The sequence below is a fragment of the Punica granatum genome, chromosome 8 (assembly GCF_007655135.1).
Source record: "Punica granatum isolate Tunisia-2019 chromosome 8, ASM765513v2, whole genome shotgun sequence".
NCBI lineage: Eukaryota > Viridiplantae > Streptophyta > Magnoliopsida > Myrtales > Lythraceae > Punica > Punica granatum.
The window spans coordinates 3,769,413-3,782,701 of NC_045134.1; the positions used below are offsets into that span (position 1 = coordinate 3,769,413).

Genomic DNA, 13,289 nt, shown 5'->3' on the forward strand with positions numbered 1-13,289 from the left:
CCAACGTATATTAGGTGTTTCAATTATTTTCTTCATTGTTTATCTAATATTTAATTTTAAGAATTTTTCACATTAGAGAAATAAATAAGATCGTATGCCCTTCAATTTTCTAGCAATCCCAAATAGAAAATTACTTTCTCAGATGAATTTATTTTATGTGACTGTGGACCTAACACACAAGAAAAATAAATTTATAAATAAATAACGTTACACAACCTTGTATTCTAGTAATTGGAAGATTATTCGTCGACAAAAAATTTATAACCACCATATATTTTTGTAGAGATCTCGCCCACGGAAATCAATTGTTCATCTCAAGGAAAAGTTTACAGCAATAAAATGTGAAGATCAGATCATACCTTAACCAGTCATTTTATTTTATTTCTTCTGTCAAAAAATATAGATTTTATATGTAATCATTCAAGGAAATCATAAATAATAAATTACGTTCGTTTCTGTGACAACGGTTGTTGTGATCTCAAAATATCTTAAGTTGTGTTTATTTGAACTTAAATTAAGTGTTAATTTTATTCACTTATTAGAACTAGTGAATCTAAATGTAAGGACATAATACTTATAAAATGCTAGAAAATATATAAAAAATTTAAATTTCATTTGAAAAATTATTATTAATTATATAACATGATTAATTATTTTATTGGTTGGTTTAGAGATGCCAAATCAATAAAATGGAAATACTTAATATGAATAAAGTACACTAATAATTTATTATTTAAATAAAGCATAAAGCTGTAATAAAAAATTATAAATAATTAATTCGATTTTTTTGCTAGAATTAAGTTCATTTTCCTTACAAATTAAGATTAATATAAGAAGTAAAGGCATAATCTTTTAACAATGCAGATTACCAAACTCTGATATAATTGTTGGATTTTTGAAATGGTTGATGAAACAAAAGAAGAAAATAATTTTCAATCCTAATGTTTAATCGAAAAGAAATTGCAATAAAATTCATTTTAAGTACATTAGTTAGTTAATATTTTTTATGTATATCACATATAATAATTTTTAAATAATCAAAAATAAAATTGAGAAATCAGTTAATTAATATAAAAAAGGCTAGCAAAAAGTAAGAACAAAATCATAATAATCAAGAGCGAAAAGAGTGAACATTACTAAAGAAAAATTAGAGAAAAGCAAAAAGAAAAAAAATCGTCTAATTGCTTGTAATTGTAATTTTTTTTGTAAAAAAAGGCCCCGAGTAATGAATAATTATAGCTAATCTTCTTTTGCTGTAGATCATCTTAATTTCTTCTCAATTTTCATTTGGGATAAGTTTCAAAAAAATGTCAAAAAGTTTGAAATGTTAATATTCCCTGTTAAATACTTATAAAGGATCTATTAATAAGGAAATAGATATCTTATAAGATATTAAATACCTTTTTGAAATATAAGAACAACCATTGATATTTTCGGACAACGTCGAGAATCTTGTAAGACTTAATTAACTACCTAAGAAAATAGTTTAAGAGGGGGAAGGAAATTCAAATGAATTTTGATATGTTTATCTAGCTATTCGAAAATTGGAAGGTATATGTGGGATAAAAAATGTAACTTTTTGAATAGTCACGTCCCTTAAGATACAATCACATCCTTTCACATCCCTTTGAATAATAACGTCATTCGAATTGAGGCTTTGTCATCGACCAATATCTGATTTCACTGGAGTTCACATACACATGGAACATGGCTGAATAAGCTTTAGATATGTTCTGTCGAGGAATCCATATCTTTTAGTCCTTTACCCGCTCACGTTTTCGGCTACTGCAGTGTGAGCTTGGAGAAGCCTGGGAAGGTATTGTTCCTTGTTTAGGATATTAATCATATATGGAAAAGATGAACTAATATCCATTGCTTTATATGAGACTTGGGTATCACCACTTATCAGTTTGAACTTTTAAGTGGAAATGAGTCCAAGCCCGTATAAGCCCAATGGAAATTGAATATGGTATCGAAGCATAGGTTACACGTATGTGCGTCAGCACCACACCAAGCCCAGTATGTCCTAGAGCTGCCAAGAGTGCACCTTGTGTAAGTTCCCCCTCGCTCCCGAGCACGAAAGATAAGCCCGACTCGAGGTCAGTTGTTGAAGGCGAGTGTTTAAGGACACGTGACAACGTGTAAGAAGAAATAGACAGTATATGTTGAACGTGAGGGCGGGTGTTGGGAATTATTATTCCCACATGAAAAAAATGAAAGAATATCTATAGGTTTATATGAGTCTTGTGAACCACCACTTATCAGCTTGAACTTTTAAGTAGAAATAGTCCCGAGCCAGTATGAGCCCATGGAAATTCAATATGGTATCAGAGCCCAAGTTACGCGTATGCAAGCCAACGCGCGTTTGTGCACCCACACCATGCCATGCCTAATACGTTTGAGTCTCGTATTAGTCCCCCGTGGCCCGAGCACGGAAGATGAGCCCGATTCGAGGTCAGTTGTTGAGGGCAGGTGTTTAGGGACACGTGACAACGTGTAGACAGAAAAAGACCACAAATTACACGTGAGGGCGAGCGTTGAGAATTACAAAATCCCACATGGAAAAGATGAAAGAATAACCATGAGTTTATATAAGACTTGGGTACCAACACTTATTAGCTCAAGCTTTTAAGTAGTAATGGGCCCAAGTCTGTATAAGCCCAATGGAAATTCAATATGATATCAGAACATAGATTATGCGTATACGCGCCTACACGCGTATGTGCACCACCACGCCAAACCTAATATGTTCGAAAGCAACCAAAAGAGCGCGTCTTGTTAGTCTCCTATCACCCGACCACGGAAGATGAGTCCGGTTAAAGGTCAGTTGTTGAGGGCAAGCGTTTAAGGACACATGACAACGTATAGACATAAATAGTCACACGTTGCACACGATGGTGGGTGTTAAGGATATTAATTTCACATGGAAAAAATGAACGAATATCCATTATTTTATATGAGACTTGTGTACTATCACTTATTAGTTTGAGCTTTTAAGTGGAAATTGACCCGAACCCGTATGAGCCAAATGAAACTCAATAACATGAAGTGCAAGGATATGAAGGAAAACCTGGCTTACCAAATAAAGAGATTGGCAGAGTTCACTGGATTTCCATTCATGTCGTTGTCCCACGAAGATCTGGAACAGGGGACAGGTAGAAGAAAATAGAAGATCGTCCGGATATGAAAACATGAGAAGCTTGAATGCTCGCAAGACTCAAGAGCGGCATCAGCCCAGGTGGGGCTCCGAACAGTGCCTACTTCCAGAAGAGTGAGCTCGGATTGGGCGAAACATCTCACAGTCAATGTGGTAGAATGCTTGTTGAAGAATGTGAACGAGAAATTGGCCGGCTCCTTGCTGAGCTTCGTGGCACAGACGAAACGAAATAGGGATAAAATGTAATTGTCACTTTCTAGACTATGATCACCTGATGACTGATAGCTGCCAAATAGTATGAAAAGTAATATTTCCAGCACTCCTTGGCCACATTCCGTGGAAGCAAAGCTAGTGAATTGAAGCGAACCACAATTAGAGGAAAACAGTTGCATTATATTGCACGTGGATCTTATTCCAGGTTCTTCCCGCTGATCCCTTTTACCAAATGTGTAAGATTTGGTTTGTTGGTAATTTTTTTCATTTCCAGCTCCTTCGACTTGCTTAGAGTGCACCTATTCGTGATTTCGTCGATCACCCCATATTGTCCCTCACCTCATAGCTCCTTGGAAAGTGTATCCCCCCTGAACCCCGCGATAATCCTCTTCGAGGTCCTCACATTAGTCTCTTCCTGCAAGACTCAAGTCATCGAAATTTAGGAATAACATTAACACATTCTTGGGCCTCTCCTTGCTAGCTAGCTTGCAATGGCCAAGCATGTGGTCCCAGAGCAGCCCTAATATCCGGCCGGACAGAAGAGCAGAAAGATATATATTTCATGACAAGCATTTCTTTAGGAAAACCAAGCTTGGAGACATGGGTCAATTATCTCAGTTAGCAGGATGTTTGCGAGGAAGAAAATTTAAGCCATTTGAGTTGATGTTCAAAGATCTGAAGCGCTGATGTTGTCAAAGGAAGGAATGGATGAAATTTGAAGGACCCAAAAATTATCCGAAGTAACAGTTCATTGGATGAAAAAAAACATATGTATTAATTGAGATCACAAAGCCTTAAAATGGACTATATTGGAAATCTTGCTAAGGTTTATTACATTTGGGAAGCGAACATGCTGCATCCAAGAAGATGAAATATAAATTAGGAGCTCTAGTTTAGTCTGAACGTCAATCCTAATGGAATTGATTTCTCTTCCAAGATGTTCTTGAACCCTTCCTCCATGGGAAGGATTTATATAATTAACCCACTCCCCGACCTCACCTGCAACTCCTTCAGGTTACCCGGACCGCACACTTTCACTATCTATTCAACAAATCCATCCCTCATTTCCTTCTTTGAAAATGGAACACCCATGAACGCCGTGATCCTCTTCAAGTTCCCCACTGTGTCTTCCTTCAAGTCCTCCTTCAAGACCCATCCATCCCCTTACACAAGTTATCAAAGAACCTGCTCGATGCAGGACCAGCCTCCTGCCCGTTCCCCCCAGCTCGACTTGGGCCCCAAGGTGCCACAATGACACCACTAAGTTTTGAACTATTTTAGCCATCAATAATTCTTTTCCTGTAAAGTTTCAATTAAACAAATGATGTACAATATAAACTTTGTGTTAATTTAATCTTACATGATTAATTTTTAATATTATTTTTCGTATTTTCTATATATTTTCTTGTTTTATCTTATACTATGTACTATTTGTTAGATAAATCTTCAAATTATTATCTTGCAAGATATATTTTAATTTCACCATCAATTGGTTATACATTGAAATTATATGATATCTATGAGAATGTATACTTTCTGATCATTTTGCTCTTCTAGCATAATTAAGTATCTTAAACAGTATGTATTCCATTAAATATTTCATGTATATATGACTTAAATATTTTCTACATGTATGTCGACAAATATCTAGAAAATATACTTTCTATCTCAAATTATAAATAAATTAAAATTAATTATTATAGATTTTTTTTATATTAGGTCGACTTTTCATGAAACTTTTAGATTAATATGATACAAATTGAAATTCAAAGAAATAATACGCAATTAATTTTACGTTTTAAATCCTTTTTTCGATTTTTAATTTATATAAATCTCGATCATTTATTTATATATAACAACCACTTCATTATTTCAAAATTTCTCTTTACGATAATAAGCTGCAAAAATAATATATAATAGAAAATTATTATTGTAATTATTGTAATTGTTTTAAAATGCATACTTGAAAATTATTATTGTAATTATTCTAATCTTTTTAAAATGCATACTCATTTTTACTTCAATTTAAATGCATACTTATTTATTACTTTATAATTTTCTTGATAAGGTTCACAAAATAGAACATAGTTTATCATTTTTTTATAGGTGATAATTCATCTAATCTTTAGACTTTAAGAAATTATTTATATAGAAATCAATATTAATTATTTTCTATTTTTGGAGAAAAAATTTAATTTTTTTATTAGTGTATTATATATCTATATATATTTACTTCAACATCATTATCCAAAAAATAATTTTATGACTTTTCTTCCAAAAATTTCATTTATATAATATATATATTTTTTAAATTTATTTATCTTAGTTTGTAATTATAAAATACTTTTTAATGGCTATTACAAACTTTTTCTAGAAATTTTTTTATGATAACCAAATAGGAATCTGTTCATAATTTAAAATGTAGAATATAAATATATGTATGCAAATATTCACTATTCATTATATGATCTAATAAATATGTCAATGAATGTAATTCATTCACCTCTTATGATTTTATATTTTATAATGTATGCCTATACATATCATTGAATGAATCAATAATTTTCTCACCATGAATAAATTTAGTTCTCCAAATTTAATTATCTTAGATAACTATCCCCAGTTACTTTGGTTTCCTAAAACAATTATTCTTTTGGGTGGACAAAACAATTATCTAATTTGTTGCTACCACAGCATAGATTCAAAATGAGTGATTTCATGGATATGTTTTAGTTATGATAATGACTGTAAAGAAAATAATTAATTTTTCTCGATTATATATGTATTTTAGATAATTCTCTTTTCTAGTTACTAACTTTCCTAAAATAATTGTTTAAGATTATGCGTCTTTTTACATTTCAAAAGCGACACATTATGTTTCTCGGCTTAAAAATTATTTTTTCATTTCAAATGGTATAATTTCAACCTGGGATGGAGTCAAAGTATCTTGAGTGGGGCACTTGTCCCCCCAAAATTTGTGGCTCATTTAATTTTTCCCATAAATTGCATTTTTTAAAGATTTTGCCCCATAACTTATAATTTTTTAACATTTTGCTCCCACTAGAAGAAAAACATATATATATTAAAGATACCCTTTGCCCCTGCTAAAAGAAAATCTTGGCTCCGTCCTTTATTTAAACTATTTTACATTTTTAAGATATTAATATTAAATTGTGTGATTTTGGTTTAGGACAAGAAAATCCTACTTAGGATACTAAAATCCCGGTTTTCGATGAAAGTTTAGTAATCCTCCAAAAAAACTCATTTAATTTTCAAGTGAAATAGTTTCTAAATACATAATTTTTTTGAAAAAATCACAATATATTTAATTTAAAATGTTACTTTATATCAAAAAATTATTAATCATCCTCGCGCAATACGTAGATTCTCATCTAGTTACATTGATTAGATAAATAAAAATTTGACTCTAATTTGTCTCTAAAGGCCTACGGTATAAAGATGGCAACACCAGGGTCAATTAGTTTATTTGGTCTCTAAAAGATTTTAGAGACAAATAATTGATTTATGGAGACTTATAATTATGTTTCAATAACTCATTTGTGGTAGGAATTGGACATTTAAAACTTTCACGATGAGTATCACTGGGACGCAGATCTTAATTTAATAAAAAATAATGACATCTAAACTGTAATACACATTCCAAAAAGCAACAAATATATATATATATATATATATATGCATATCAAATTGTAATAATTTGATTATAGGATTTAATTTCATGAATAGCTTAACCAGTATATAAGAGATTGGCTTACAAAGTAGAAAATAGCTTATTAATTGCTACAACATCATTGCACTTGGTAGACAAAAAGGAGAAAATTATATCCTTATGAAAATTGACTAGTGTACTTCATATATGTAAGTGCATTAGATGCACGAACATGCTGCACACTCGATATAGAACGCGAAGTTATAAGATGTAAAGAATCAGCTAGAGCTCTAGTTCACCCGGAACGTCAATCCAAAATGACTCAATTTCTCTTCCATGATGTTCTTGAGCCGTTCCGCCATGGAAAGACTGAAATAGTTAACCCAGTCCCCGACCTCACCTTTCCTGAAATAGCTGTTGTTCTCAAAGCCGGCGATGGATCTACCTGTCTTGTTCACCTCCAACTCCTTCAAGCTACCCAGACTGCACATCTTCGCTATCTCTTCGACAACTCCATTCCTCTCTTCCTCGTCCGAAAACGGAACCCCCATGAACTCCGCGATCCTCTTCAGGTTCCCTGCGGTGTCTTCCTTCAGGTCCTCGTACTTCAGGAACAAGACCTTCTTGGGCCTCTCCTGGCTCGCCTTCCAATAACCCAGCAAGTGGTCCCAGAACGGACCGTACCCATCCATGCCTTTACAAAAGTTATCGAAGTACTCCTCCATGCCTGACCAGCCTCCTGCTCGGTCCCCTGCATCGACTTGGGCCACAAAGTGCCACAATGACACCACCACGTCGAGGGGGTTCCGACAAATGTAAATCACCTGTACATGTAAATAAATACAAATTGAATAAGAATTTTGTCAAATTTTCTTATTATAGCGAAAATTTCATTATTAAATCTGCTCTCTTAATATCAAAAGTCCCTCTGTGCTCTTCCTCCTCCTCCTCCACCTTTAAAATGAACGTTTCAACTTAATTACTTGAGCAAACAATACCTTACAACGGGACCGGCGGATAGAATACGGCAGTGAATCATATGGAACGTGGGTGCCAAAGAGACGCGGATCGGCAAAGCCGGACAGGTCAGGAGCATGCCCGGCCGACTGCCCCAGCTCCAAGGTTCGGACAAGCGCATGGGGATTGGAGGAGAGTAAAGGGTGGTTGGCGTTGGCCTCGGTGGGGTTGAACTGTGCCCGGTAGAGGACAGAAAAGGCCAGGGATTTGAGCCATGTGGTGCCTGACTTGGGCTTTGAGGCTATTAGGACATCGGAATCTCGTGCTAGGAAGTGGCGCTGGAACGAGATGACCCCCGGGAGAAATTTCGAGTGGCACCAGAAGTTCTGGTATAGGGTGAGGCCCGAACTGTGCCACCCTTTCCCTTTAGGAAGAGAAGAAATTAGCTCTTCGATTTCTTGCTGATCATCGTACGAAGGTTTCGAGTTTTCAGCCATGGAAGGAACTAAGAGATGATATAATGGAGGTGGCGTGGTATGGATGGGTGTGAGTTTGGGGTGAGGTAGAGATAGGATGTGCATATAAGAAAGCGCCGCGAGTACTGAATAAATGTGTATATATATATATATATATACATATATATTCCATGAAATGCAATGTATAAATTTATTAAGAGAGAATGGGATGTAATCCAATGCTATGTATAATTAATCGTTCTTGAACCAAGCTGATAAGTTTGATTGATTTTCTTTTTTCTCACGTCCCTCTATATTAGGCCCATATCTTCGATTATAATAAAGGCTCATGGAACAAGAATAGGAAAATCAAAATAAAGAAGCAAGAATCAGTCACACTGGGACGAAAATGATGATTACAGGACCTCTTGCAACAAACTTAGACAGCAAGCTGGACTCCGCTTGTAGTGATACGCACCAGAAAAGATACATGTTCCAACAGCGACATGTATAACGTTACTGCAGTTATATTGAAACAATATAATCAAAGGTTATACCTCGACAACAGAAAAATTATAAAAACATTTGTATAAATATATATATATATATTGACTAATTATCTTAAACTATTATCTAAGTAAAACCTCAATTTTGTAACTGTCACTTTATTTATAGGATATGGATGAAAAAGTAAAAACTATCTCCTTACTCTTAATTTAAAAATAATATGCAATTTACAAATAAAAAGAGGAGATGAAAGACAATTTTGTCCCATCTCGATTTGGATGGCAATATAGAAATTATCGAGCAAATTGGCCCACATCAATAGTCCTAAACACTAGCAATTGTCGACTTGTTATATATCAAACTCAAACAGATATATATATGCCCAGTTGATTATTTATAATTAATCGCTTTTTTGTCGATTAGTAGCAAATCACTTTACGGATAAAACTTGAGAGATGGATGCATGATTCATTGCTTGGACAAACATAGAAGCAAATGAACAAAATTACATTACCATTCGAGTTTACTAGTGCTCAATTTCTTGCCATGGAAAGAGAAAACGTAAAATCATCAAATTCTAAGAGTTAAAATAGATGAAATTATTTATCTAAAAAAAATCGATGACACCTTTCACAAGTTATTGAAGAAAATTTTATTTACTTCCATCAGTTATAAAACTTGATATATTTTTAATTTTTAGTAGTCCATCTAGCTGATTTAAAAGTTTTTGTACTGTGAGAGTTTTATTCCTTAATGGATCGATCCGACTTGAACTGAATTAGTCAGGACCCAATGAGTGCCGGATATCAGGGGCACACTAAAAAAAAGAGTTTAAATCTTTTTAGATTTGATCATTTTCAAATCTACTTTAACTAGATAATATAATTTATTTGCCCACTTTTAACTGATTTTTTCAATGAAAAATGAGGTATAGTAAAGTAACAAAATAAATAAAACTAATGCAGAGCCGGGACCGCACACTCCATCAAAGGACTCAATCCAGCAGGGCGCTTGCCCTGTGAATACCAACAGAAAAAAAAAAAAGAACTTCGCTTGGAAATGGACCATAATTGTCTTTCTCTAATTTCTTTTCCCTTTCATATAAATCTTTTTATCCATATCTGGGCCATGACTGTGCCTCTCAACTCATTTTATATTTGCATATTGGACGGGTCGTGAATCACGCGGGAAAGGAAAAGGTAATTTAATGGAAAGAATATGCTGGATCCAAGATCTAATTAATGATCATAGATCTAATCTAGATCTAATCTAAGTGGTAACAAAGAGATTATGGATTTGATACTCGTTATGTAATTACCAGTGCCTCTTTATTAGCTATTAGGATTTTAATTTTATTGCACTATACTTATGGACTTCCTTTATAACCGAAAACCTAAGCGTAGTCAAGTATGATTTTTGTAAATAAAACCTTTTTCCACGTCCTTTTCTTTTCTTATTTTCATTGTTTCGCTCGACAATGGGTTAATATACCATACAAATGTGTATGTATTTCACATTCAAATAATTTGTTTGGGTAAGTTCGTTCAAGTAAAGTGCTTAAATTTTTTAATGTAAATTACCTTAACCTCAAATAATTTATATATTTTTTTACTTGATTTATTTAAATTATAAATAAATTATTTGAGATTTTTCATAAATTACTTGCAGATATCATACATGCATGAACGTAATGTTAAATTAGAACATAACTGAAAAGAATAAAATAGAATTAAATTAAATGAGCGAATATATCAATAAAAATAAAAATAATATCATACAAATGTGTGAAAAGATTAATTGAATCAAAATATGCGAGCAAATATATCAGCCAAAGAGAATAATAATTTCTCCAAGCAAAATATCATAATAAAGTAAGTGAAGAAAAAACATAATGAATCTTTTTGAACCAATCAAATTGACATAGGTCGATCGGTGTTGTTTGTGGATGCATGCAACACAATATAAATATAAAGTCTACAAAGACACCAAAATATCTTTTCATACGAAAATATAATGATAAATGTTTTGTGTAAAAGATGTCTATATATATATATAGGTCCAATATATAATATAACTTTGCATGTGCAATATATATCTTCATCTATATATGTACACCTTCCTATACTATATCCAACAACTATATATATATATATATATATATATATATATATTATATAATTGCCAAAATAAAAATTACAATACATATTTCATCGTATCAAAACATATGTATTCCTATAATGCCAAGATTTTGTGTTTTCTTTAGATTATATTATATAATTCATATATATGAAATAAATATAACAAATGTGGTTGGCTTGTTATCTAAATTATCAAAAGAATGTTATTCAAATATTTTGCTTACGGTTTTGGTTTCATTTACTTAACAAGAAAGGTGGTATTTGGGCCGGTTGTATATTCTATCAAAAGAATGTTAATAAAATATTATGGTTGCTTTTTGTTGTTTCATTGTATCAAAAGCATATACTTATTTCTACAATATAATTATATATCTTTTTGGTGAAAGATCGGTATTTGTATTGGATAAGCATACAACACGGAATATAAATAAGTCCGCAAATATAATATCGTATTTGCAAAACGAAAATAGAATGGTGATTAAAAATATATGATGGATATCGTGAATCAAATAATTTATTCTTATTGCCTTTTTTATAAGATCACTTTGATTGTCGCAGATTAATATACATACATATATTCTTAATGAGAAGAATATAAATAAGTCCGGAAATACAATATTGTATTTGTAAAACGAAAATAGAATGGTGATTAAAAATATATGCTGGATATTGTGAATCAAATTATTTATTCTTATTACCTCTTTTATAAGATCACTTTGATTGTCGCAGATCAATATACTTACATTTATTCTTAATAAGAATATGGACATAATTCCTATAGTATATATAAAAATGACTACACGTATATGTATTTGTCAGTATAAAAATGGTATGAGTAGTATATATAAAACTTCTCCATTGTTTTTTTAATTTACTTGCCACATGTATAGCAGCCGGATATATGTGTTTCCCGACTATAAATAGTTATCAATATAAAATTACATTATATATTCCATTGTATTAAAAGCATATACATAGTCCTATAATGTAAGATTGTGTATTCCATTGACTATCGTAAAGAAATATTCCAAAATTAATGATAAATTTTTTTTAATACATAAGTGATAACGTGGCAAAGCGAACCGTTTCTTTTTTTTTTTTTATGATGTGGCGGCTTGAAAATTTGACTCCAGTTTTGTTTTCATATACATATAGATTATGAGACATTAGACAAAACATTCTATTGTTATTTTATTTTTCTCCTTTTTCTCTTTAATAGTTTCCATTCTTTTCGCTCTTAGATATCTGGATTTTATTCTTACTCTTTGCTTTGACTTTGTTACATTAATTAACTTATTTACATATTTTTTACGGTACTTTAAAAATTACTAAATTTCCGATTAAAAAAAGAGCTTAAAGCACTTATGTACTTGCGATGAAAAATATTTTTACGCTGGGCCATGCTCCCTCCGTGTTGTTTGGGCTTGCCCAAGCGTCCCCGCCAAGCCTGGGCCAGTCCAATATAATTTTTTTAAAATTGCCGACTAGAAAATTCATCAAAAATAAAAAAAAATTATTACAAATAAAAATAAAGAAGTTTTCAAGAGATTCTCAAGGGATGTTTCCTCGGAAATTTCCGAAGGAAAATCCCTCGGAATTCCCTTGAAATTAAAATTTACCGAGGGAATTACCTTCAATAATCCCTTAAAAAAATATTCCGTGGCACCGTTTTTTGAAGGCACCGTTTTTTGAAGGCACGGAACCCTCAGAAATCTCTAATAATTCCGCCGATAACTTTATGGAGTCAAGGGAATTTTGAGGGATCCTTACCTCAGTAATAGTGAACATTTTAGTAGTGTTGATTAATTATTGTTTTAAAAGTTCAACAAATATATAACATTTGGATAATGCAATTTTTATACCTTTAAATTATGAAACGATATACATAGATATACACATATTTAAAAGATTATACCTTCACTTGTTATGTTAACCTTAATTCTTTTATGAATGTAATTTATATGATGATCGACTTAAATTTTAAGTTTTCGTTATAACAGCAATATTTTTTTATTTAAGTAAAACTTCATCAATATATTTTAGTGATTAATTACATAATTTCATATTTACTTTTTTTGCCATAATTTCATATTTATTTGATTTGGTACTCCTAAACTAATCAATAAACAAAAAATTAGAGATGTTACATATAATGGTATTTTTGTAATGAAAGTTAAATCTTGCGTATATTT

The 13,289-nt window shown here is 31.9% G+C and overlaps 1 protein-coding gene across 1 annotated transcript; it reads right to left on the minus strand.

Moving 5' to 3' along the window:
- Positions 1 to 7,078: 7,078 nt before the first annotated feature.
- LOC116187354 (cytosolic sulfotransferase 15-like) lies at positions 7,079 to 8,591 on the minus strand. Its single transcript, XM_031516012.1, has 2 exons — positions 8,039 to 8,591; positions 7,079 to 7,864 (listed from the first exon to the last, which is right to left on the minus strand). The coding sequence occupies exons 1-2, from the start codon at positions 8,576 to 8,578 to the stop codon at positions 7,331 to 7,333; spliced, it is 1,074 nt and encodes a 357-aa protein (XP_031371872.1). The 5' UTR covers positions 8,579 to 8,591; the 3' UTR covers positions 7,079 to 7,330.
- Positions 8,592 to 13,289: the final 4,698 nt, after the last annotated feature.

What these genes read in the sequence shown, in the direction of transcription:
- LOC116187354 (XM_031516012.1), bottom strand. Translation starts at nt 8,578, where the DNA reads ATGCACATCCTATCTCTACCTCACCCCAAACTCACACCCATCCATACC. An exon ending in TCCGCCGGTCCCGTTGTAAG is followed by an intron (nt 7,865 to 8,038) that starts GTATTGTTTGCT and finishes TTACATGTACAG; the next exon opens with GTGATTTACATTTGTCGGAA.